Source organism: Pygocentrus nattereri, chromosome 9, assembly GCF_015220715.1.
Source record: "Pygocentrus nattereri isolate fPygNat1 chromosome 9, fPygNat1.pri, whole genome shotgun sequence".
Classification (NCBI taxonomy): domain Eukaryota; kingdom Metazoa; phylum Chordata; class Actinopteri; order Characiformes; family Serrasalmidae; genus Pygocentrus; species Pygocentrus nattereri.
The window spans coordinates 38,930,961-38,953,430 of NC_051219.1; the positions used below are offsets into that span (position 1 = coordinate 38,930,961).

The 22,470-nt window shown below is 40.2% G+C and overlaps 2 protein-coding genes across 2 annotated transcripts in view; both read left to right on the forward strand.

Moving 5' to 3' along the window:
• Positions 1-4,769, forward strand: part of pard6b (par-6 partitioning defective 6 homolog beta (C. elegans)) — a 34,309-nt gene extending 29,540 nt beyond the window's left edge. The window contains exon 3 of the mRNA XM_017712751.2: positions 570-4,769. Coding sequence (XP_017568240.1) covers positions 570-1,453 — 884 coding nt within the window. The 3' untranslated portion in view covers positions 1,454-4,769. The remainder of the gene's footprint in view (positions 1-569) is intronic.
• A 3,664-nt stretch (positions 4,770-8,433) lies between these two features.
• The window catches only part of arfgef2 (ADP-ribosylation factor guanine nucleotide-exchange factor 2 (brefeldin A-inhibited)), a 32,057-nt gene continuing 18,020 nt past the window's right edge, over positions 8,434-22,470 (forward strand). The window contains exons 1-16 of the mRNA XM_037541193.1: positions 8,434-8,764; positions 12,949-12,979; positions 13,270-13,393; positions 13,504-13,650; positions 14,475-14,654; positions 14,777-15,092; positions 15,330-15,476; positions 15,629-15,747; positions 19,648-19,781; positions 20,386-20,620; positions 20,762-20,861; positions 20,975-21,114; positions 21,371-21,479; positions 21,565-21,754; positions 21,884-21,995; positions 22,083-22,288. Of these exons, the coding sequence (XP_037397090.1) occupies positions 8,599-8,764; positions 12,949-12,979; positions 13,270-13,393; positions 13,504-13,650; positions 14,475-14,654; positions 14,777-15,092; positions 15,330-15,476; positions 15,629-15,747; positions 19,648-19,781; positions 20,386-20,620; positions 20,762-20,861; positions 20,975-21,114; positions 21,371-21,479; positions 21,565-21,754; positions 21,884-21,995; positions 22,083-22,288 (2,456 nt within the window). The 5' untranslated portion in view covers positions 8,434-8,598. The remainder of the gene's footprint in view (positions 8,765-12,948; positions 12,980-13,269; positions 13,394-13,503; positions 13,651-14,474; positions 14,655-14,776; positions 15,093-15,329; positions 15,477-15,628; positions 15,748-19,647; positions 19,782-20,385; positions 20,621-20,761; positions 20,862-20,974; positions 21,115-21,370; positions 21,480-21,564; positions 21,755-21,883; positions 21,996-22,082; positions 22,289-22,470) is intronic.

Sequence of the window (22,470 nt, forward strand, 5' to 3'; positions counted from 1 at the left end):
GAAACTAACAAGGCGGGCATTTTTCGTCTTGGGATCCCCTTTAGGTCTCCCCTTACAACAAAGCTGTGGGAATGAGTTTTTAAGTAGAAAGGAATGTAGTTGGAGTATAATTGGCCTGGTACAGATCAAGGAGTTTGGACACGCAACCAGGGAACAATTCTCATACCACTTGACCGTTTGGCATGAATGTACTTTTTAAATGTCTCATGGATGTATATCCTTGTGTATATGTCATACTTCTCTAATCAGTTGATGTATATTGTTCAGTTAATCAAATGTAACTACTAATCTAACCCTTTATCAACTTCCTCTTACTTTTAAGTTTAATCTGTGCTACAAGCCATTTCTTTTTTTGTGGTGCAGTGAAACAGTAGAATTATATTGCCCCCAACACTTGCTGTAGTTAATTGCAAACTGTCAGAATGAGCACTCATATCATACAAACATTACAATACTTTTGTTTTTATATAAATACCAGTGACTGAGAGAATTCACTTTGCTAATCAACTTTGCATCCCTAACAACCACATCTAACAGCTTGTTCTCATTTATCTGCTCTGTTTCCGCAGAGGAGGCGGACTACTCCGCATTCGGAACAGATTCCTTGACTCGCAAGAAGACTCCAGCAGCACTAGCGGCAGTTCTCCTACGGCCTGATGCTAACAGAAAGAAACCTCCCATAATCATCAGCCTGCCGAAAGACTTCCGCCCCGTCTCATCCATTATCGACGTGGACATCCTTCCCGAGACGCACCGGCGTGTGCGTCTCTACAAGCACGGGCAAGAGAAACCTCTGGGCTTCTACATCCGTGACGGCTCCAGTGTGCGCGTCACACCCCAGGGCCTGGAGAAGGTGCCAGGCATCTTCATCTCTCGTCTGGTTCCTGGCGGCCTGGCAGAGAGCACGGGCCTCTTAGCCGTCAACGACGAGGTGCTGGAGGTCAATGGCATTGAGGTGGCCGGCAAGTCCCTGGACCAGGTTACAGATATGATGATCGCCAACAGCCACAATCTCATTATCACTGTAAAGCCGGCCAATCAACGCAACAATGTGGTGCGTAACAGCAACAGCGGGGGCGGGGCTGCCTCTGGCAGCTCAGGACGATCATCCGACAGCGGGGCCAGTTACTATAGCTACTCCACGCCAGGTGCTACAGCAATGACCCCATCACATATCATTCAGAACTTCCGGCCGGAGGAGGTGGAGAGTGATGATGAGGAGGAGGACTTGGTGATCGAGGCAGGGGGAGATACGCGGCTCGCCCCTCGGCCAGCGGCGGGGGCCACTGCTAGCTATAGCATGCCAACCCTGCCCAGATACGAGCCCCACCTTAACCTTCGGCCTTCAAATGGTGCCATGGCGACCAGTGCTAGCGTGGGGTCTCTGAGCGCCCCGGACAGGGGCTTGGAGAGGAGGAACCTAGAGGAGGACGGCACAGTAATCACACTGTAGAGACGAGCAAGACATGGTGGTATTGAACATGAACAACACGCACACACAATGGAGCTGTGCATACAGATGACATTTACTGTATATACAGTATATTATAACTCCTAATGATACTCTCTCCAGTAGTCATTCACAAGCACAATACATTACAGACATGCACACCAGGCAAAAAATTCCACATGCCAACACCGTCTCTTGTGCCATAGGACTATTTTTGCCCGTCTTTACTCCAGGGTCTCTAGTGAATAAGACCTCCAGCACCTCCATCATACAGCACTTGCTAACTACAGGGCTAGCCCCTGTTTTTTCCCTTTTGAGGGCAGCAACTGCACACTTCCCTCCCCATTTGGGGGCACAATAATGAGTAATAATGGACTTGACTTGACGAGTGAGAATGAATGATTGCACTGGTCTGCAGGTTCCTCCTGCTTGTGGGACAACGGGGGAGAACAGTTCTCCTGGGCACATTATGAATGACGACAATCTGCTTTCACCTAGGCAAATAACTCTTTCTGGAGTCATGTGACTCCAGAGTCCGAACCAAGAACAAATTACAGTGACTTACGCTCTTCATGGTTGCCATGGTAACTGCTGAAGGCCAGGCTTCTGAGATTATACTGTTAGACTAGGAGAGGAGTGTGGAAACCTGTTATTTCCTAATGTATGACGCTAATTCAACTGTCAAGTTGTTTGCTTTCTGATGTACTTTTTTAGTATTTCTCAAGAGAATTGTTTTTTTTTTGAACATAGACTAAATTTAGGATGCTTTTAAACTCTTGTATGGGAGGATATGATCTTTCATGTAGGTTTGATTGAAAGGCAAATTCTAGTGTGCTGCACAAATTAGGACACTGTCCCTGTGCTAATGCTTTTAATCATTGCCAAGAACCTGATAAGTCAAATGTTTGTGGTCATTTTTTTTAACCATTTATCCTTATGACAAGGGCTGGCACACCGATCTGTGGCATCTGATTTATGTGACCATGTGTTTTTGTACTTTATTATGTGTTTGACACCATAACCTGATGCATTTCATTTTTACTCTGCACTCAGAGGTGAAAAGGCTGTTTCATATATGAAGAGTGCTCCTTATGTATATTGGGGAGATGATACTTGATATGACAGGAATTTAAACCACCTATCCATAAACCATGTGTACACACACACACACACACACACACACACACACACACACACAGCGTATTGTGCAGATGTCAAAGAGACGAACCTTCATTTATTTCATTTTCAGTTTTTTTCCCCAAAGATGAAACCTCCAAAGTCCAGTCAGTCTTAAAAGTTGGTTGCATTTTCTTATTATTATGATCTAAGTCATTTCAAGCATTCGGTCTGGACTCTGGAGTGACCAGTCTATTGTTTTAAGAACACCAGCAGCATCTTCATTTGATTTGCAAATATATTTTTTTCTCAATAACAGCTTCTTGACAGCTAAACTTTCTTTCAGACTCATAGTGAACGGTCTATCTGATGGTTTGTAGTGGTCTACCAACAGTCTTGAATGATTGTGAGGACCTCCTTGTCTTAATCTTTTTTTGATAATTAATTTTTTGACCGGTTTTGGAAACTATTGATTTTTCTCTTCATTTCATTTGACATTTGGCTCTTCACTGCAGATGGCTTGTCTTATATCTAATCAGACCAGTACAGAGAGCTTCCTGAAAAATGAAAAACTACTTGAAGGGTGGTCTCTGATGTCTGCACAATGCTGTGTGTATTGTGTATGTATGAGTATATAAAAGCCCAAACACATTTATAATAACCTTGTTAGAGGTGAGCTGCTGCGACGTGTCAAGTGTTGAACGGAACTCTGACCCTCAGCAGATCACCACCGAGCCTTTTAGCAGTTGCGTAACCGAAGCAGCGTAGATGTGATCACGGGCAGCGATTTGTAGTCCCATGTGCAGTGGGCACGTTGCTGACCAACTACATTATAGCCTTATCTAATAGAGATACACTCAATAAACGCACCTTCTCTGACCCTCATACCAAAACACACACACCTGCACTTCCTCTCCACACACCTTTCCAAAATATTGTGCGTCTTAGTGCAAGGTGGAGTCTGCCTACCTCTGGGTGGGTGTTGAAGATTGATTGTTTCCTGTAACGCCTCTGAAATGGTATACAGCTTGTTAACAATACTATAGTACTATTGGTCAACCTCAGCATAAACAAGGGAAAGGCCTTACTACTCCAATGCATTCCTTCATGTCATCATTACTCTGCATATCTGCTGCTTTTGCTTAAAAACTTGCAATGCAACTGTATGGACTAGAGTTTTGCAAGCCTAAAGGCAACACAGTAAACACTAAATACACCATTAATGGGTGTAATGAAATGGTACAGGTTGAATGTGACCGTGACCGCTGTACTCTTGTCCAGTGTATCTCCATCCATATTGTATCAAAGGTAGCTTGACCTTTCTCTATACGTCTCTCCCCTTCTCGTCCATCTGTAGGCTAACCCACAGACATACCTGATGAGAATAGCAAACACTGGATGACTGACCAGAGCCTGAACCAATCCACTTTCTTCCCTTTTACACAGTCACTTTAATGAACTCGTATTAAAACTTGCTTTTACTGGTACATAATGCTGTAGTATGACGAGGTTGTGTTGTAAAGCTCTTATTCCAAACTGCTCTTTGTTTAAAGCACGAGTGACCTTATGAATGGAGTTTTAGAAAAGCATTGTTAATTTATTTTAATGCTAACCACTACACACAACTTGGGGATTGTAACCACAGTAAATGTATTTATTTTCTAATTGACGCAATATGTATTTTTACTGTTATTTTTTTTTTCTTTCTTGTTTTGGTTAAGCATACATCTCATTATTTGTGTTTTTCATAGTGGATCATCTCTTCAAACTGAGGTCTCAAAGCAATTTGTAGCCACTTCATTGTAGCGGGAGTTATTGCTCAGATTTGTCGGGGAGTATAAAATGAAGATTATAACATGCTGTTTTCCATACTGTGAATTTTATTTCATTTCTGGAAGAGACCTGTGTGTGTCCGAGACCACCATACTAATGGGCTTTTAAACCTTTTTGTGTAAACTACTTTTTTCTTTTTTCTTTTTTTTCTTTTTTTTTGATAATGAGCAATGATTTTTTTTGCTTGCTAGATAAATCCTAAGGTATAGATTTGTACTGAAATGATCAGTATTTTCTTATCAATGCTATATGATGTAAATTTGTATCACATTTAATGAAACTGTTTTAAAATACTATATTAAGACATAGGTGCACACGTATACATAGTCTCCAAGCTGGATGAAATAAACTAATATGTAGAAAATCTGAATTTCATGGCCATTCTTTACAGGACATTTGTATAAATCAGTGTTTGAGTAATGTGATTAATCCCAAATTTCCCTTTGGGATCATGAAAATTAATCATTCTCTGTTTTTCCATCCACTAACTGTTAAAAAATGCTGAACAGTTGACCTATTGGAACTAGTCAAGCTGCATCATAAAAATTCCAACATTTTTATGACTGTAATTTCACAGTCTCACTATTTATGGGTGAATTTCTTGCCTGGACAAAGATTGAGGTTAGTGTTAAATGTGGTCAGGCAATGAACTCTGATTTAATACTGCCCCCAAGTGTGTAGAGGATGGAACAGCTGGAGGGTTACTCTCCAGCACTGGACTTATCGTCTGTCATTTTGCTCACTGTTGGGCTTTCTTTGGGCCTGGATGATCAGTTTATCAGTCAGATTTGTCAGATTACATCAGATCCCATCACTACAGTGCTCAGAATGATCCACCACCCAAGTAATACATTCACTGTGATGGTCCTGTGGGGGTCCTGACTATTGAAGAATAGGTAACAACAAAGTAAGCAGAGAAACAGATGGACTACAGTCTGTAACTGTACAACTACAAAGTGCTCCTGTATGGTAAGTGGAGCTGATAACATGGACATTGTAGATACAAGGAGGTGGTTTTGATGTTGTGACTGATTACTGTATAATAACTAGGGAGCCATCAAAACATCAACATTGTAAAACAAAATTGTCAAAAAATACATTTTCCTAAACATGTACTAAATATGTACGTTCAATGCACCCATGTAGTTGTGCTGTCTTCAAATATCCACAATAATGAGAGAGTGCTTTTCCTTCCTTTTAAAGGTTGCCATTTAGCAAGCAAGCAAGCAAGCAAAATTTATTTATATAGCGCTTTTTACAACAGGTGTTGTCACAAAGCAGCTTTACAGAACAATCAGTATTACAGAGAGAAGAGAAAAGAAGAAAGAAAATCCGGGTCCGAGCCCCCATGAGCAAGCCAGCGGCGACGGTGGCAAGGAAAAACTCCCTAAAAGAGGAAGAAACCTTGAGAGGAACCAAGACTCAGAAGGGGAACCCATCCTCCTCTGGTCGACACCGGATAGCAAACATTATTAGTATGAAGTATTATAGTAAAGTGGGAAAAGAAAGATCTGAGGGTGAGGACTGCACAGCGCTGTGCAGCAAGAAGCTCAGTGGTGGTCAAACCGGTCCAGAAGGCTGGTGAGCAGCGGCACCAATCAAGGCAGTAGAGGCAACAGCATCAGGCGCACAGGATGGGCAGCTGATCAGCTCGGCAGAGAAAGGAGAAGAAAAAACAGAGTTAGTACTGTAAAGAGTGGCTGACCACAGATTACAGTAAAACAGAGCAGTGTAGACTCCAGCAGGTCTAGACCTGACAGGGAAGACTAGTCACCAAATGCTTGACTGTACAAATAAGTTTTTAGCCTAGACTTAAAGATTGGGGCTGTGTCTGATTCCCGAACATTAGCAAGAAGATTATTCCAGAGCTGGGGGGCTTTGTATGAGAAAGCTCTCCCCCCTGATGTAGCTTTATTAATTCTAGGTACCAGTAGTAAGCCAGCACCTTGTGATCTAAGTAGGCGTGATGGTTCATAGTGGGAGAGGAGCTCACTCAGGTACTCCTTGTTTAGCATTGAATTAGCAAATACACAAAGTGTGATTAACCAGCATCCATGAGGGCATCAATAAGATTCTACTAAATTATTCTACTTATTTTTTTTTTGCATTTTAAGTGAATAAATGACTTTCATCTTTTATCTGTCTAAGGGTGTTGTTGATGTAAATTGTGTCCAAAGAGAGTGAGCTTTGCAATTAACTATTGGTGAAAACAGCCCTCCCGTGTTATCCCTTTCTTTGTGTTTTGTGTTCGGATACCACTGGGCAGGGCATTTCTTGCTGCCTGCTGAAGTGCTGGTTAAAAATAAAAGAGGGTTTGCTTGTATGTGCAATGTTTTTGATGTCTTCTTTTATGCTGATGCAACGCTGGTGTCAGAAGTGGGACGTGCCTACCAGACTGGAAGAAATTGAGTGGTGCATCAACAAATTCAAAGGCGGTCAGTGGAGAGGACATAGCCTGGAGGACGGGGGTACCGGGTGCTAAACCTACCCTAACCAGGTGAAAGATGGTGAAAGGAAATGGCGCTGGGCTGGCCATTTCTTTCGGTGTGTCACAGTGTTTGTTGAAAGTAAAAGTGAATTTGTCCATTTGCGTAAAGCTTTCTGCATCTTCTATGCAGGTGCTACAATATCATTGAAAAAAGTGGTAAAAATATGAGAACTTGCTTTTTAATTACTTATCTTCTTCTCATACGCTGATGTGAATTTTGATAATGCAGATTCCTGTTGACCCGTGGAACATTTCAAATGTTTCTTTGGGGGGATGTGTTCACCTAATTGAATGTACACAACTAAAAATATATATTTCTAATATATATTTATAATAATTATATTACAATGTAATGTTTAGTTATGGTGAGATGAAACAGGCAAAAATGCTGTTAGTAAGTACTGTAGATGTTCATCAGCGAAAGAAAATCTAAAAAGCAAAAGCAGCCTTTTCTACTAAGAGACTGCTATGGTATTGATTATAGAGTCACCATTATAGTGTAGTGATCAGGTAGATAAAACTTAATTAAATAAACAATAGAAACTAATCTGAGTCTTTTATTCAGTAATAGTTACAGTAGTATAGTTTAAATATAAAAAATTAATAATACAATGTGTGGCAATTCACTATATTGTATATACACTATTGTTTGCATATTAAACTACATTATACTATATTAATAATATACCTTTTAATCAGGTTATCACTGGAATATTGGCTATTAAAGGGGAACCTTGAAATGATTATGTATGCACTGCCTGATGTTTAAGACAGTTTTACAGTAGTTTTGTGATAAAATGTTATTCTAAAACAAATGTTAATCAATTTATTTGAATTCATTCATGGTGGAGTGATACATGACGTGTATTTTCTTTGGGGCAAAATAGTCTTTTTTCAAATTCACCCTCATTTCACCATCATTAACATTATTTAAATAAATTCAGAAGACACATGCTGGTTTTGGATAGTAAATAAAATGGCTATATTTGCATTGTAAACTTCACCAGCACTGTATAGAAATCTTAGTCTGAAGTTTCTCAAATGAACAATTTTACACCAAACCAACCTGAATAGGTTTCTTTTATGCTGATGCAACATTGGTACCAGAAGTGGGACGTTGCTACCAAGCTGGAAGAAACTGAGTGGTGCGTCAACAATTTCAAAGGCGGGCAGTTTAGAGGACATAGCCCGGAAGAAGAGGGTACTGGGTACCTAACCAGGTAGCTGGTTGGGGAAGACGGTGAAAGGAAACAGCGCTGGGCTATTTAAATAAATTCAGAAGACACATGCTGGTTTTGGATAGCAAATAAAATGGCTATATTTGCATTGTAAATTTGGGGACTCCTGGTTCCTATCACCATGACTGTAGCTTATAGAAATCCAAGTCGGAAGTTTCCAAATGAACAATTTTACACCGAACCAGTCTGAATGGGTTTGTGTATCTTAACCGCCGAATTATACAGAGATTTTGAAAAACTCGGTGGGGTTCCCCTTTAAATCCAAAGTTTTTCACACGTCAGTTCAACACACAAGATCGTCACGTGACGCCACGCGTCACCAACATGGGCGACCGAGCGCTGAACTGAGCGGCGTCCATCGGGCCCGACTGCACGGACAGCGTTCGGGTTTAAACACACCTGCGAGCGAACAGCAGGGCCTGGGCCGGGCCGACGATGACGGCCTGAACGGATAACGCTTGGAGGACCGCGACATGAAAGAGCAGCAACTCCCCGAGCCACACCGACAGCATACGAAGACAGAGAGCAGCAGAACCAAGAGCATGTTTCTGTCTCGGGCGCTGGAGAGGATCCTGTCGGACAAGGAGCTGAAGCGCAGCCAGCACAGCCAGCTGCGCAAGGCTTGTCAGGTGGCGCTGGGTGAGCTTCTGTGTTTCTCTTATCCGAGCACACCCTCCCGTTCACTCTCCGAAGCCCGAATGTGTCTTTAACTCCCTGTAGCTGCCGAGTGTTTCTCCTTTTGAACGCTGTTGTTCAGTTAGCTCCAAGCTAGCGAGCTCTGGCCCTGACGCGGTGTACGTTAACAGCTTGCTGCTCTGCTAGCCGCATTAGCCGGCAGGCTAACGTCAAACTAAAGCTGTTGTTGGTCGTTTAATTTGGTCGTCTTCGCTTCAGCGTGCTGACAGCCGCGGTTTCCTGACCTAATAACTGTTTTATTAGTAAACGATACGGATTATCGCGTATAGTTGCACATTAATATTAACACTGAAGGCTCTCAGCTTTTGGACCAATCGTGTAAGAATACGTAGCTAAAGTTGTTAGCACCGTTAGGTTCCGCAGATGAGGCAATTAGCTCGATTTTGCTTAGTTATGGTAGCGAGTTGTCCAGCTGGGGTGAACGTTATCTCGGAATCTAGTTGACGTTATTTTAAGTTCTGGTTTGGGGTGTGTAGCCGGTTTAGCTTGGTCCTAGTTACGTGTTGTCATTCATTGATCGATTAAAGTCCGCGATATTGACCCCTGATTGAATTGAAGAAGGCAGCCTTGAAGTGTTTACACCAGAAGAAGCCGACATACTTTAACACTATTAGAAAACGGATCATTTATATGTGTAGATGACTGTAAGTGATGGCATGACGCTTTGTCAGGATACTATTGGTCAGTAAGTCCTGGGTGCTGGCTTCAAAGTCCAGTTGAATGAGGGCTTTGTGAGTTTGCCTTGGTGTGTATTGGGAACTCAAAGTCCTTCAGACACTTTCACCTCAGAATGCTGCGTTATTTATTTATGAACTTTACGAAAACCTGTAGAGGTGGAAGGATCCTATTTCCTGGTGCAATTTTCCAAGCGCTCTAATCATTGTTCTGGAATTTCCACTGCTTCAGAGCAAAACAAACCCAAAGTCCAGCACATCCCCACAGGGTCAGACCGCTTCTAGGGTGCATCTGTTTCAATAGATTCATCTGCATGCAGAGGTTTGATATGCTAAATTAACCGACTCCAGGCTGACAGACTGACGGGCTTGCTCTCCTTGTTGGTTCAGTATGTCAGCGAGTGAGTTTCATTGCCACAGCAGATCTGTTTGCACAGCCGCTTCCCTGATCCACAGCATTAGACTTAGTTCATACACACAGTCCACCTCTTCCATGGTGACTTTGCTTTGATGGAAAATTGTAGAAATAGGCTACAGATATGAGATGTGACCTAAGTATAAGGCAGATTATAAGACAGAAAGGTTTACACAACAGTTCTGAAATAATCTGTCCATTCTAGGAAGTGATACACAGTTCACTACTATTTAATCTGACCACTTTAAAGTTGTTAGACTCATACGAAATGAGAGATAGCAAGAATGGTCCTCAATTCACAGAAAAATACATGTTTTCATTCCCAAGACTCTCATCAGAATGCCAAGTACCACCGTAGACCATTAAAGAGATACACTGGTATGCTTGGGAGAAAGCTAAAGTAGCAAGCTAACTTTAAAAGGACCTTAGAGATTTTTTAATACCGTCTATTGGACTCTGATGTATTGCTGGATGCCATGATGCACTGTCAGAAAAAAAAAAAGATACAGCACTGTTGCACCTGGCAACCCCTCTTGTCACTGTGATGGTACCCTCAGGGGTACATCCCAGTACCTTTAGTCAGGGAACATAATTGTACCACAGTCCATTGAAATGACATTTTCTAAGTTGTACTGACTCCACACACTCCCTGCATCGCCTCCAGGACTTGTAAGGGTGTGTAAGACATGTAAGGGTACACTTACATTGTTTGTACATTGATGAATGAATCATTTACCTGCAAAGTATGTGTATTTCTAACAGTGTATGCTTCTTTTTCATAGTTATACATACAAAGTTATCCTAATGACAGACACAATTTCAAATCTAAAACTGAGAAAGTATTTGTGGTTATTAATTTAGTAGATGCCGAATTTGCTATGAAAATTCTGAATCTGCCCTGGCAAAGAGGCGTAGTTCATTGATCTCTATTACTTTTTCTCCCCATACATTGACATTAAAGCCAAGCACGCATTATTATGCTGTGTAAAGTAAATTCTGCTGTACTGTGTGTTGAAACAGTGAAAACCAATCTAACGTCAAACTGGTTTGATCAGTGATGGATGTTGGCATTGAGAGTGAGTGCTCCTTTGACCACTGTCAGTCAGAGATCAAGCCTAGTCCTGGACTGCACAACATCCTGAATGGAGGTTCTTCGTAGATAGGAAAATGTAGGTCCAAGGCTGGTATTCTCAAAGAGCAGGAGTGATCCACACTGCTCCTCTGAGAAGGTTTGTGAACGTTACCTGGACTAACCCTTAGTCTTGTAGTTAGGATGATCGTAAAGTTGTAATGAATTGTGTGTAACTATATGTTGAAGAATGCAGACTAATTTCAAATGATCTAATTTGAGATTTTCTTCGCAAGCACGACATGTGTCCTTTTCACACTGATCAGTAAAGTTAATAGAAAATCGGCCGGTACAACGTACACAAGGTTTGTTCTGAAATTGTTCTTTCTTGTGAAATTTGATATTGCTTAAGCATCCTGTTGCATGTAGATGACTATCTGAAAATGAGTGTGAAAATGAACTTGGGGTGCAGTGTTTCAACTTGAGAAAGAGCAGAATTTGCGTTAGTTGTCGTTGTGCGTTTAGCTTAGAAACAGCTTGATGACTCTCTGGTGAATTGAACAAGGTGCATGAGATGCAAACACAAATCTATGCAGTGCTGTTGGTCTCCCAGACTGGAACTGTGTGTCCTACTATCAGCTCAAGAGACATACAGTGCTTGTGGCGTTTAAATTTCAGATGCAGAGAGTTGAGGAAGAACATGAGAACGTTTTGGACTGCCCTCAATTAACAGGGAGGCCCAGTTTGTGCTGCCCATTGTAATTTTTTTTTCTGTTTATGTCTAAAAATACCCCACTCACACATCAGACACTCCTCTCTAGTGCTACTACAATCAGTAAATTTTCCAGCGTCATTTCTCGCTATAAGCAATATAAGCAGGGGCCGTTAAATTGATGTTGCCTGCATTAAACTTGTATAATCTTTCTGTGTTAAACTAGCTGAGTGACGTTAAACTGAGTGATGGTTGTGAGTTACTTTGGAAATGTATGTGAAAATGTGGTCTTACATATTATTAAAAATAGCAGTTAAATGAACCTTTAGAAGTATTGATCCCTGCAGACACCATGATTTTAAAAGCCTTTTCTTGAATGTGCAAATGAATGAATGAATGAATGAAGTATTGGTAAGGGTGGGTAGGATGTGGCTCCCCCGTCCTCCCCCTAAATCTTCAGAAGCTGCAGTTCCCCTATGTGCTGCTTTTTCTGCTGTTTGTCCGTTTTCCTGCTTTAAGCTGAGCAAGCAACTTCATAGCCTCATTGCAAAGTGACACGTTTTTCTTAGGGGTACACAGTGATATTGGAATTATATCCATAATCAGCAGATATTGGCTTAAAAACTAATCCGCTTGTTTAGATTTGACTGATATTTTCAGCCAGTGTTTGGTGATGTATTTATTAACCTCTAAAAGACCAGAATGTGTAGGTGCTACTGCATAAATGTCTGCATTTTATTCATTGTATTGTATTTATAACCCTACAGAAGTGGTGTTGGTTTTTTCTTTTCTCTCCCTTCTGTAATGCTTCTTCTGGTGGATTTAGTCCAAATGTTTATGTATTGGTGTTTGCAGGGATTAAAAATATTGGGTGTTAGCATTGGCCCATAATTCCCACAGTGGTGTTTTCTTATGTGGTCATCATACTGTCCTGTGTTTTTCCATTTTTGTATTCTGTAGTTTAAGTTGTTTTTCTTGGTATTGTTATTGTACTGCAAATAGCTTTAAGTGTTTTAGATTAGTCAGTGTGATGTTATTGTAAATCCACATGGAAAAACACAACAATAGACTTAAATGTAGGAGCAAGTAACTGTAGTCCAATTTGTTGTGTGCTCTTCTAATCTTGCTATGTGCTTGAATGTTTGCTGGTGGGGCAGGGTCAACTGAAGAACAAACCTAAAGGATACAGCCATGGAAAAGTGAGGAGTGTCATGCATTTCTAATTTCTCTTTTTTCCCCTCCCACACTGTTTTTCAGAGGAGATTAAACTTGAGCTGGAAAAGCAAAAGTGAGTGTTATTTTTTCCCCCCTACTTTTTCCTGAATATATTCACTGGTGAAGCATTTGTCTGAAAATGTTTACTGGAGCTTAGGTTGCCGTTTTAGTGCACAGATATAGTGATTGAGTAACAGCTAAATATGCATTAGCTTTGGGTGCTGGCCTGGGGACAGTTTGTTCAGCTGTAGCTCAGATTGGAAAAATAATAAACAAGCTCTTCACTGAATGTAAGCATTAAGTTGTGTTTCACTGTATTGGTTTAATATTTTATAGTGTTCTTTTAATATCTGATTCTACCAGGGATGGCACTGTAGTTCCACCAAAAGCCAATTACATTGAAGCAGACAAGTATGTCCTGCCCTTTGAGCTGGCATGCCAGTCAAAATGTCCACGTATCGTCAGTACATCTCTGGACTGCTTACAGGTATCGTATATTTACACAGCTAAATCAGTAATATCTCATGTCACAGACTGGTCATACTGTGCAGTATTTATAGCCATGCGTATCATAAACCTTTACGTTGTGCACCACAGAAACTCATTGCTTATGGCCACATCACGGGGAACGCACCGGACAGCGGGGCACCAGGGAAACGGCTGATTGACCGACTGGTGGAGACAATTTGCAACTGCTTTCAGGGCCCACAGACAGATGAGGGCGTGCAGCTACAGATCATCAAGGTGAGAGAACTCTCAATTTTATGTTTTGTTGATGGCTTGCCGGATGGACACTGTAGAGGCAGCCAATGTCTGCCAGTGATGTATTTACAAAGTAAAGAGTCAAATGGAGTTAAAAGGAGTGTGTATTGTTCTTCTTCATAAGTAAACACTGACGCAGAGATCATATTAACCAGTTTTACTGGACACTCATGCAGTGTTTTTGTGTTTATTTCCTAATGAGATTTTGTACTGAACATTTTCAGTTGTGTATTTTTTTTTTTCCTTTCCAGCCATGAATTTGGATTTTGGGATTTTTTTTTTTTTTGTCTTGGGATATTTCACAATGTATTTAAAAGGTGTATATCATGGGAAAACTAATTGTGGTGTTTAAATATTGTTGAAGTTTCAAAACATATCATTCATTGCCTAGCCCATGCTGTCTGCATATCACAGCTAAGCCGCAAGAACGACTTACTATGATTTCAGGCTTCTTGCGATGTCACTTAAACTGATGTATTTACAGTCTAGCTCTTCCCATTCATGCTGAATTTATAAAATAAAATGAGCATGTCAATCCGATTTGCTTTTGAATGAGGAAATGCAGCGCAGCCTCAGAACTGTGGCCATTTGCATTCATCATGGTTAGAGGCAGCCTGTTTAATACTAAGGGATAAATGTAGGTTGAAAAAATGGCCATGTAAATGCATCATTAAGTATTTTGGTACAAGATAAATGTGATACATGGTCCCTTTAAATCAGTGTCGATTTAATCAGCCTACTGAAACACACATCTGTATCCTCTAAAGTGTTTTTGGTTTCATAATGACTGTTTTTTGCTTTCTCAGGCTCTTCTGACTGCAGTGACATCTCCCCACATAGAGATCCATGAGGGCACGATTCTGCTTACCGTGCGTACTTGCTACAACATCTACCTGGCCAGCCGCAACCTGATCAACCAGACCACAGCCAAGGCCACCCTGACTCAGATGCTGAATGTCATCTTTACACGCATGGAGAACCAGGCGGTCAGTATGAACTCCAGCTATTCCCTTAGCTGGGAGGTGGATGCTTTGATTGGCTTTTTTATGTCTTTGGCATTCTGGGTTATATATCCACTCAAGTGTCTGAAGAAAAGTTTTGTTTCTAGGCTCTGGAGGCTCAGGAGGCAGAGAAGGAGAGGCAGCGTCTGCAGGTCCCGAATCCTGTCACAACACCCAGAAATCCCTCACCTGTCCCCCAAAACCCTTCCCCTACCCCAAACCAAGTATCTGGATCCCCACAGCCTGGCCGTGCCCAGTCAGAGCAGAATGGTCCACCGTTACCATCTTCTAGCCCTACAGAAGCTTCCTCCACATCCCCTATTCCTCAAAACACCTCATCCAGGCACAGAGAGCCAGAGGGGCCAAAGACAGAAGATGGAGTGGCAACACAAGAACCAAATGTAACGGAAACCTCACAACCAGGTAAGAAGCTCTGTATCGTCTTTCTTATTTGAGCCTTGTGAAATGTACAGTAACTGGTGGTACAGTAAATGACATGGTTATTGAAGTGCAAAGATCATTTACATTCTTTGGGAGATGAAGATATTGGATTCATGTAAAAGCGTATCGTTTGCAAAAACATTTAGTGGTTAGTCTTATCAGTTATTACTCATGTGGAAAATTCTGTCCTAATATTAGCAATATACTCTGTTTTTAAAGATCCAGAATCAGATACCACTGTTCTGAAGCCACCAGAAGACAGGGAACCTGATGGAGAGGATAGCCATCTGGAGGCTGAGGCAGAGCAGGCCTCAGAGATTCAGGAGGAGCCAGACAGTGGCCTGGGAGAGAGCTCTGTAGAGGGAGGTGAGAGACACTCCAGAACACATGAAGAAAATAAATTTTTTAACTTGCATGCAGACATAATGGATTGTAATGTGTAAATCTTTGGCTGAAAACTAAGGTCACAAATATGTGTAATGATATGAAATTTAGCTGTACTGTTTCTAATTTGACAGGACTGGACCAGAATTCTGACTCAGAGTCCAAAGTAGCACCCCCAGTAGTCAGGGCAGATACTCAGCACATGAATGGGGTTGTGGATGACCGAGCCTCAGTGTCCTCCACAGATATTATGGTATGTTTAAAATACCAGAATTTTTTTTTTATTTAATTGTTTCTGTTTGAACAATTCCCAGGTTTTCCCCACAGATCTATAAAAAGCATTATAACATTTTATAATAAATAAAAAATATTACAGGTCATATAATGTCTAACAATGTTTTTTCTTTTTATTATATATTCAGTTTTGGGATGTCCAGGCATATATTTACGGGTTAGATATCGGCTAGAAGTAGCCCAATCCAATTGGCATGTTTTTTTTTTTTTTGTGTGTTATTTCTGCACTCTGTTCACTCCACTGTCAACCAGTGAGTGAACAGCAGTGAGGTGGCTTTTCAGAAGGTAATGAAGTGGTCTAAATGTCTGCAGTTCAAAACCAAGAGAATAGAACATTCAGCTGGAATCCTAGTGTATTCATGATACTAATGGCCAATTAAATCAATCAATTAAATGTGATCATAAGCCAATAAAATCACTATAATTTTGAAAAAGTAGGCCAATAAACAAAGCCCATTAGTCCTGAATATCATGTTATATATGTACTAAAAATGTAACTGCTTTACTGTAACATTAAGTAGGCAGAACTAGGTCTGCTCAATCATAATCACAATTATTTTGGTCAGTATTGAGATCAAGATTAATTACTCATTGATTTTGAAAACATCATGCATTTATTGGACTTAAAAAATTGTTATTAACAGATTGAATTTCAGATGAATAAACAAATTGGTTGTATTGCCTTGTGGTGCAGTCTAGAGGTGCAAAAAAAATACTCATGATATGTTACTTATTACTGTTTTGCATGCATTGATAGGAGACATTTTTGATAAATTTCAGTTAATTTATTTAGGAGACATAAAAAATAAATAAAAGTACATCATGTTCATTTTGCAAAGACTTATTATGAAGTATGATAACAAAAGTAGACAAAACTATGTGGACTATAAGATTACATCTCAATCAGACATACAGTCAGATGTTTTGTTTTTGTATATAAAGCGTGGGTCTTACCTTCTGTCTAAAATGGTTACTTTTCTAATGTAGCTCGGTCACTCCCAGCTAACTGCAGAATGCACAACCGGAATAGAGGCAGACTTTACGCCGGGTTAGTTATTAGAAGCTGTAAGCACCCCTGTTGGAGTGACTTAGTAGCTGATGCGACTGCCGTTTTCTCTCGACTCCAGTAATTATGACTTTTGAGTGAGTCCTCACAAGTAAATTGCCGTAGTTGAGGATTTAGGACAGATATTTGATTCTTGTGCATCATGGGCACACTGTGACTGTTCAGTCCACCACTGTCTACTGCTGCCTGTAACTACTGTCTGGGGAAACAGTGTTCCCAAACAGGAAATGAGTGCGAGTTCATGTCGTTTGATCCAGCTAAAACTCGTTTTCTCCACTTGCTATCTCAAACAGTTTGGCTAAGCAACCACCTAAGGTACAAAAGATACACAAGGCAGATGTTAGTTTCTTATTCACATTCTCCTCAGGTACCTGAGTGAAACTGCCATTTATGGTAAAATGGAAGATTTTATAGCTTGTAATCTTAACTGTATTTGATATACAGCACATATCATGTAACAAATCTTGCACAGCTTTTGCTGTTGTTTCTCATCAGACATCTCCAGACAGCTAAATTGATGTTACCTTTCCTGTTCACCAAAGGTTCTCTTTCTGTCATCTTAGCATGAGCTGGACTAAACATGCCACAGCTTGGCTAGGAGTGAATTTTAAGCTTTTAGGGAGGGGAACAAGAGCATAATTGCAACACAGAATGTGGCATAATGATCATTTTATCAATTATCTTGTCTTCACAATCGTTGGAAACCAAAATTGCAGTTGAAAAATAAAATTTAGTTCACCCTGCACAAAGGCAGGGTAGCACAGTCTTATCTAAATTGTGCACAGGCCTGGACGAATAGGTTAAAGACTGAGGGGTGGATAGCATCACAATGTTACCATAACTACTGTATTGGGTGTGTGATCATTATAAACACGTTTCTTTTTTTTTTTATTTATTGTTTTTGAAGAACATTTTAAACATTCTGACTGAGCTGCGAAGCTTTGGTTGCGGCATATAATACTGAAATAGGTTATTTAAATTATTCTAGAAACAAACTGTCTCGTGTTGAATATTTGTTACAATATGAAATATGATAGTCATTTATTCGTGCCATCCTGGGGGAACCGTATAGGCCTGTGCTGGTTCCATGAAGACAATGGTAAGTTACTAGACAGTGCGTTTCTCAACTGCGCTGTGTCCTGCTATGGCATGATATGAGGTTATAACCTTGCTATGTTATTGCTGACAGACAGTGATGCAGTTATACTAAGATCCACCACCAGACAGTGGTACAAAACAATAGCAAGATTACATGTATGTTAACAAGGAACATAGGTTAGCATAAACCCAACAACCAGTGCAACACTTACCTTTAAAGTATCAAATATAATCGGTCAGCTGAGAGATGTACATTACAAAAACAAAGAAAACCACACCAGAAAACTATAAACTAAACCATAAGGCAACCTAAGCTAAGGCATACTGCCACGAGCATGACAATGACGCTGCTGACATTCATCATTTACGCTTGACTTTCTGTTAACCAAAAAAAGGAGCAAATCTACAACATAAACACTGTAACACTAATGAAAAATATCTTCAGTGAAAATATTAACTTGATATTTTGTCACCCTTGTTCAAGTTGCAGACCACTAATGATGTTCATCAGGACACTACCAAAATTACTCAGATGCAATCTGTTATCTTTTTTATTTAAATTGTTTTTTTGTTCTGTTATATGGGAGAAGAGTTTTGCTTTGTGAGTGTTTATCTTTCAAAATATATAAAAAGTGTAGAGATAATCTTTCTTTTAGCAGGACATTAGAGTAGAAGAGCAGGTTGATGTGGAATAAGAGGTGATGGACTTTAATAATGGCATCAAGCTGTCTAAACCTTTTCTGATCATCCATTGGTGTCTTTTTTTTTTTTTTTTTTTTTTTTTTTTTTTTTTTTTAATACATGCAAATCAACATTGTTGCACGTTTTGTTTGTGTGATCTTTACATTAAATTGAAAAGGTTACAACTGCACATTTTACAGCTTAATTAAAATATAGAGGAAAGAAATCCAATAACAGCTATGCAGTGAGCCAGGCTGAGGCTCGAATCTTTACAAGCCCAGACAGACCCCTTGGGGAGTGAAAAAACGTAAGAACTATAGGACAGAATAACTAATTAAGTCAAACACACAAATAGACTAGGAAGTATCACAAAACATATCCTTTTATTACCAGTTGTTTTTAATACAGTAAACAATAGCACATACCATGTTTGAGAATGCTATACAGAGACCTTAAAAAGGTAAGCGCCACCCCTGATTTCCACCTTGCCAAAATTTACCCTTAGTATATAAGTGCTGTTACTAAAGTGTTTTTCTTTTTTTGTTTTAGTTTTCTGATTAGCCAAGGTCACATGATGTTATCTTGCTTTTCACAAAGTGTGCCTGTTACTGATCATAGCATTTTGAATTCCGTCAGCATGATAATTGAAGAACAAGTGCCAGTGTGTTGTTGATTCATCAAAGATTTGTTTTTAAGTGTTTTTAGTTTTTGATAATAAAAACATTTTTATTAATAACTACATAGAACAACATATAAAAAGTTCTTGTGAAATCAGTGCAGTGTTACGCTGATTTTGAGGAAATCCTTTCTTTGAAGTAGACAATAAATAAGTATTATCTGTTAATAATGAAGGAAATAAAATAGTTGATCATTAAATGTATTTTTCTTACATTTCCTTAAGTTATCAGTGACGGGTAAAGACATTTTTTTATAAACACTTGTAATGTGGCGCTTGTGAAGATATTGAAGACTCATAATTAGACAGTCATGTTTGTGGTCTCCAACTGCGTGCAGGATGCGGAGGCGATGCAGAACATTCAGACAGCTGCCCGCTTCTCCCACATCCTGCAGAAAGATGCCTTCCTGGTGTTCCGTTCCCTCTGTAAACTCTCTATGAAGCCCCTGGCTGATGGCCCACCAGACCCCAAGTGAGACTTTAATCCTGCTTCTTTGTCACTTATAGATACTTAAAGCCACAGTCCAACACTTTATAATATTACAGTGCTTCAGGAAGGTTTGAGTAGTATAACTGCATTATATAATTTTAGAAGCGGTGTAGGGAAGGACAGTAAAGATCTTGTGTGAACTATGAAGTAGTTAGAGAAGTTCTGATATTCAGGCATAAATTCATTGTTTGCTAGATTGTTGTCTTGCTTTTGGTAATAGTGCCATTTCAGCTGTATGTGCATAATTATACTGCAGCTTAGTTTGCATGATGGAACTTGTGCTATTACAAATTGTTCTACAACTTCAGAACATGACATAGCCGGCCTGGAGTATAGTTGGATCTCAGGTTGCAGGTTTACAGGAAATGCATTTCAGCTCCAAGGCCCATCAAAGATCAGAAATTGTCAGTAAATGTAGAGAATAACATCTCAGATGTTGTGATGTGGCTTTAATAAACATTACTACCCCATACTTAAGAATTTAATGAGCAGAATACAAAATGATTCCTCCTCAATAACTGAACTCAATAAACTGAAAACCTCTGAGTTGTTGTTTTAAGTAGTGCTGGTTTTGTTCTCGTCTCAGGTCTCATGAGCTTCGCTCTAAGGTGGTTTCCCTGCAGCTGCTACTGTCAGTTCTTCAGGGAGCCGGCCCTGTGTTCCGAACACATGAGATGTTTGTGAATGCTATCAAGCAGTACCTGTGTGTGGCACTCTCTAAGAATGGTGTGTCCTCTGTTCCTGAAGTGTTTGAGCTCTCTCTGGCCATCTTCCTCACCCTGCTCTCTCATTTTAAAGTGCACCTAAAGATGCAGATTGAGGTAAAAAGAGACTAAAGGTGGACATCCTCTGTCTACAACTGAGTTTGTTAATTGTAAAGCTGATAGCTTACCTATACTATACACTTGGTATATTTTGACTTCATAATTTCTCTAAAGTTCATGTTTATTGCTTCATTTCAGGTGTTCTTCAGAGAGATTTTTCTCACCATTTTGGAAACATCATCTAGCTCCTTTGAGCACAAGTGGATGGTCATCCAGACACTGACTCGCATCTGTGCAGGTGCTAGCTCTTCCATCATATGTCTGTACTTTCCAACAATACATATTATTCATGGATGATTGACCTGAACAATGTGATATATCAGTTAAATTTCTTTTGCCTCTCTTTTTCAGATGCCCAGTGTGTGGTGGATATCTATGTGAACTATGATTGTGACCTGAATGCAGCAAATATTTTTGAGCGGCTAGTGAATGACCTTTCAAAAATTGCTCAGGGTCGGAGTGGACAGGAGCTGGGCATGACTCCCTTGCAGGTATCCAATCTCTGTGGTGTGCACTCCAGTTTTGTGTAGTTCTACACACACGTTCAGAATAAATGAATCATCTTGCTTACATGAAGTATTATTTTCAACTACTCTGTCACTCTTTATATCAGCTTTCTTACTTGTGAATTGTAGTACTGACTGCTTTTCAGAGCCTGTCATCTTGTACTTTTTAGACTATGCAGACGATTTAATGGCTGATTCTTTTTCTTGTGGTCTATTAAGATGTTTGGTTTTACTTTTTTAGGAGCTGAGTTTGCGTAAGAAAGGCCTGGAGTGCCTGGTGTCCATTCTGAAATGCATGGTGGAGTGGAGCAAAGATCTCTATGTTAACCCTAACCTACAGACCAACCTAGGTGAGAGGGACTGCAAGTGTACAAAGTGTATGTCTTACCCTAATAGCAATTATAGTAGTTATAAAGGACTGCATTGTATTTGTAGGTCAGGAGCATCAGGCTGACAGCGATGGAGCAGAGACGAAGCTTCCCGAACACGTATCCTCTCGCCGGGATAGCGTTAGCTCTCAGGACTCTGCTGTTTCCTCCAGTGTCCAGTCCAACCAGCCTGATCACCCTGAACAGTATGAGGTCATCAAGCAGCAAAAAGAAATTATTGAGCATGGCATTGAGCTGTGAGTCGGCATACATCTGTTTTTTTTTTTTTTTTTTTTTTTTTTTTTTTTTTTTTTTTTTTTTTTTTCCCCTTTTACACTTTTTACTTTTGCCTCTGCTAACATTGTTTTCTCTTGTGTTCTCAAAAGATTTAATAAAAAACCCAAGCGGGGAGTGCAATACTTGCAGGAACAAGGCATGCTGGGAACCTCTGCAGAGGACATTGCTCAGTTCCTGCATCAGGAGGAGAGACTAGACACAGTAGGTGCAATCAGTTCCTCTTTCTCTGATATCCCTCATCTTGAACTTCGCAGTGTCTCATTCCCTTCTCCTGCTTCCTCTACTCAGACTCAGGTTGGGGAATTCCTTGGTGAGAATGCCAAGTTCAACAAAGAGGTGATGTACTGCTATGTTGACCAGCTGGACTTTTGTGGCAAAGACTTTGTGTCTGCACTACGCACTTTCTTGGAGGGGTTCAGGTTGCCCGGAGAGGCACAGAAAATTGACCGGCTCATGGAGAAGTTTGCGGCTCGCTATCTGGAGTGCAATCAGGGGTGAGTCCTGAGGAGGTTTGAGAGAGAGTGAAATATACTTCCCTTCAGAGGTTTAAAATCAGCTGTTGTGTAATTATTATGTTCAATAATGACTTAAATATGCAATGCAGATTGTAATGTTAATAAGGTGTTTTAGTTCTTTAATTCACTATTTCTTATTTGAAGGCAGTTAATGCCTAATT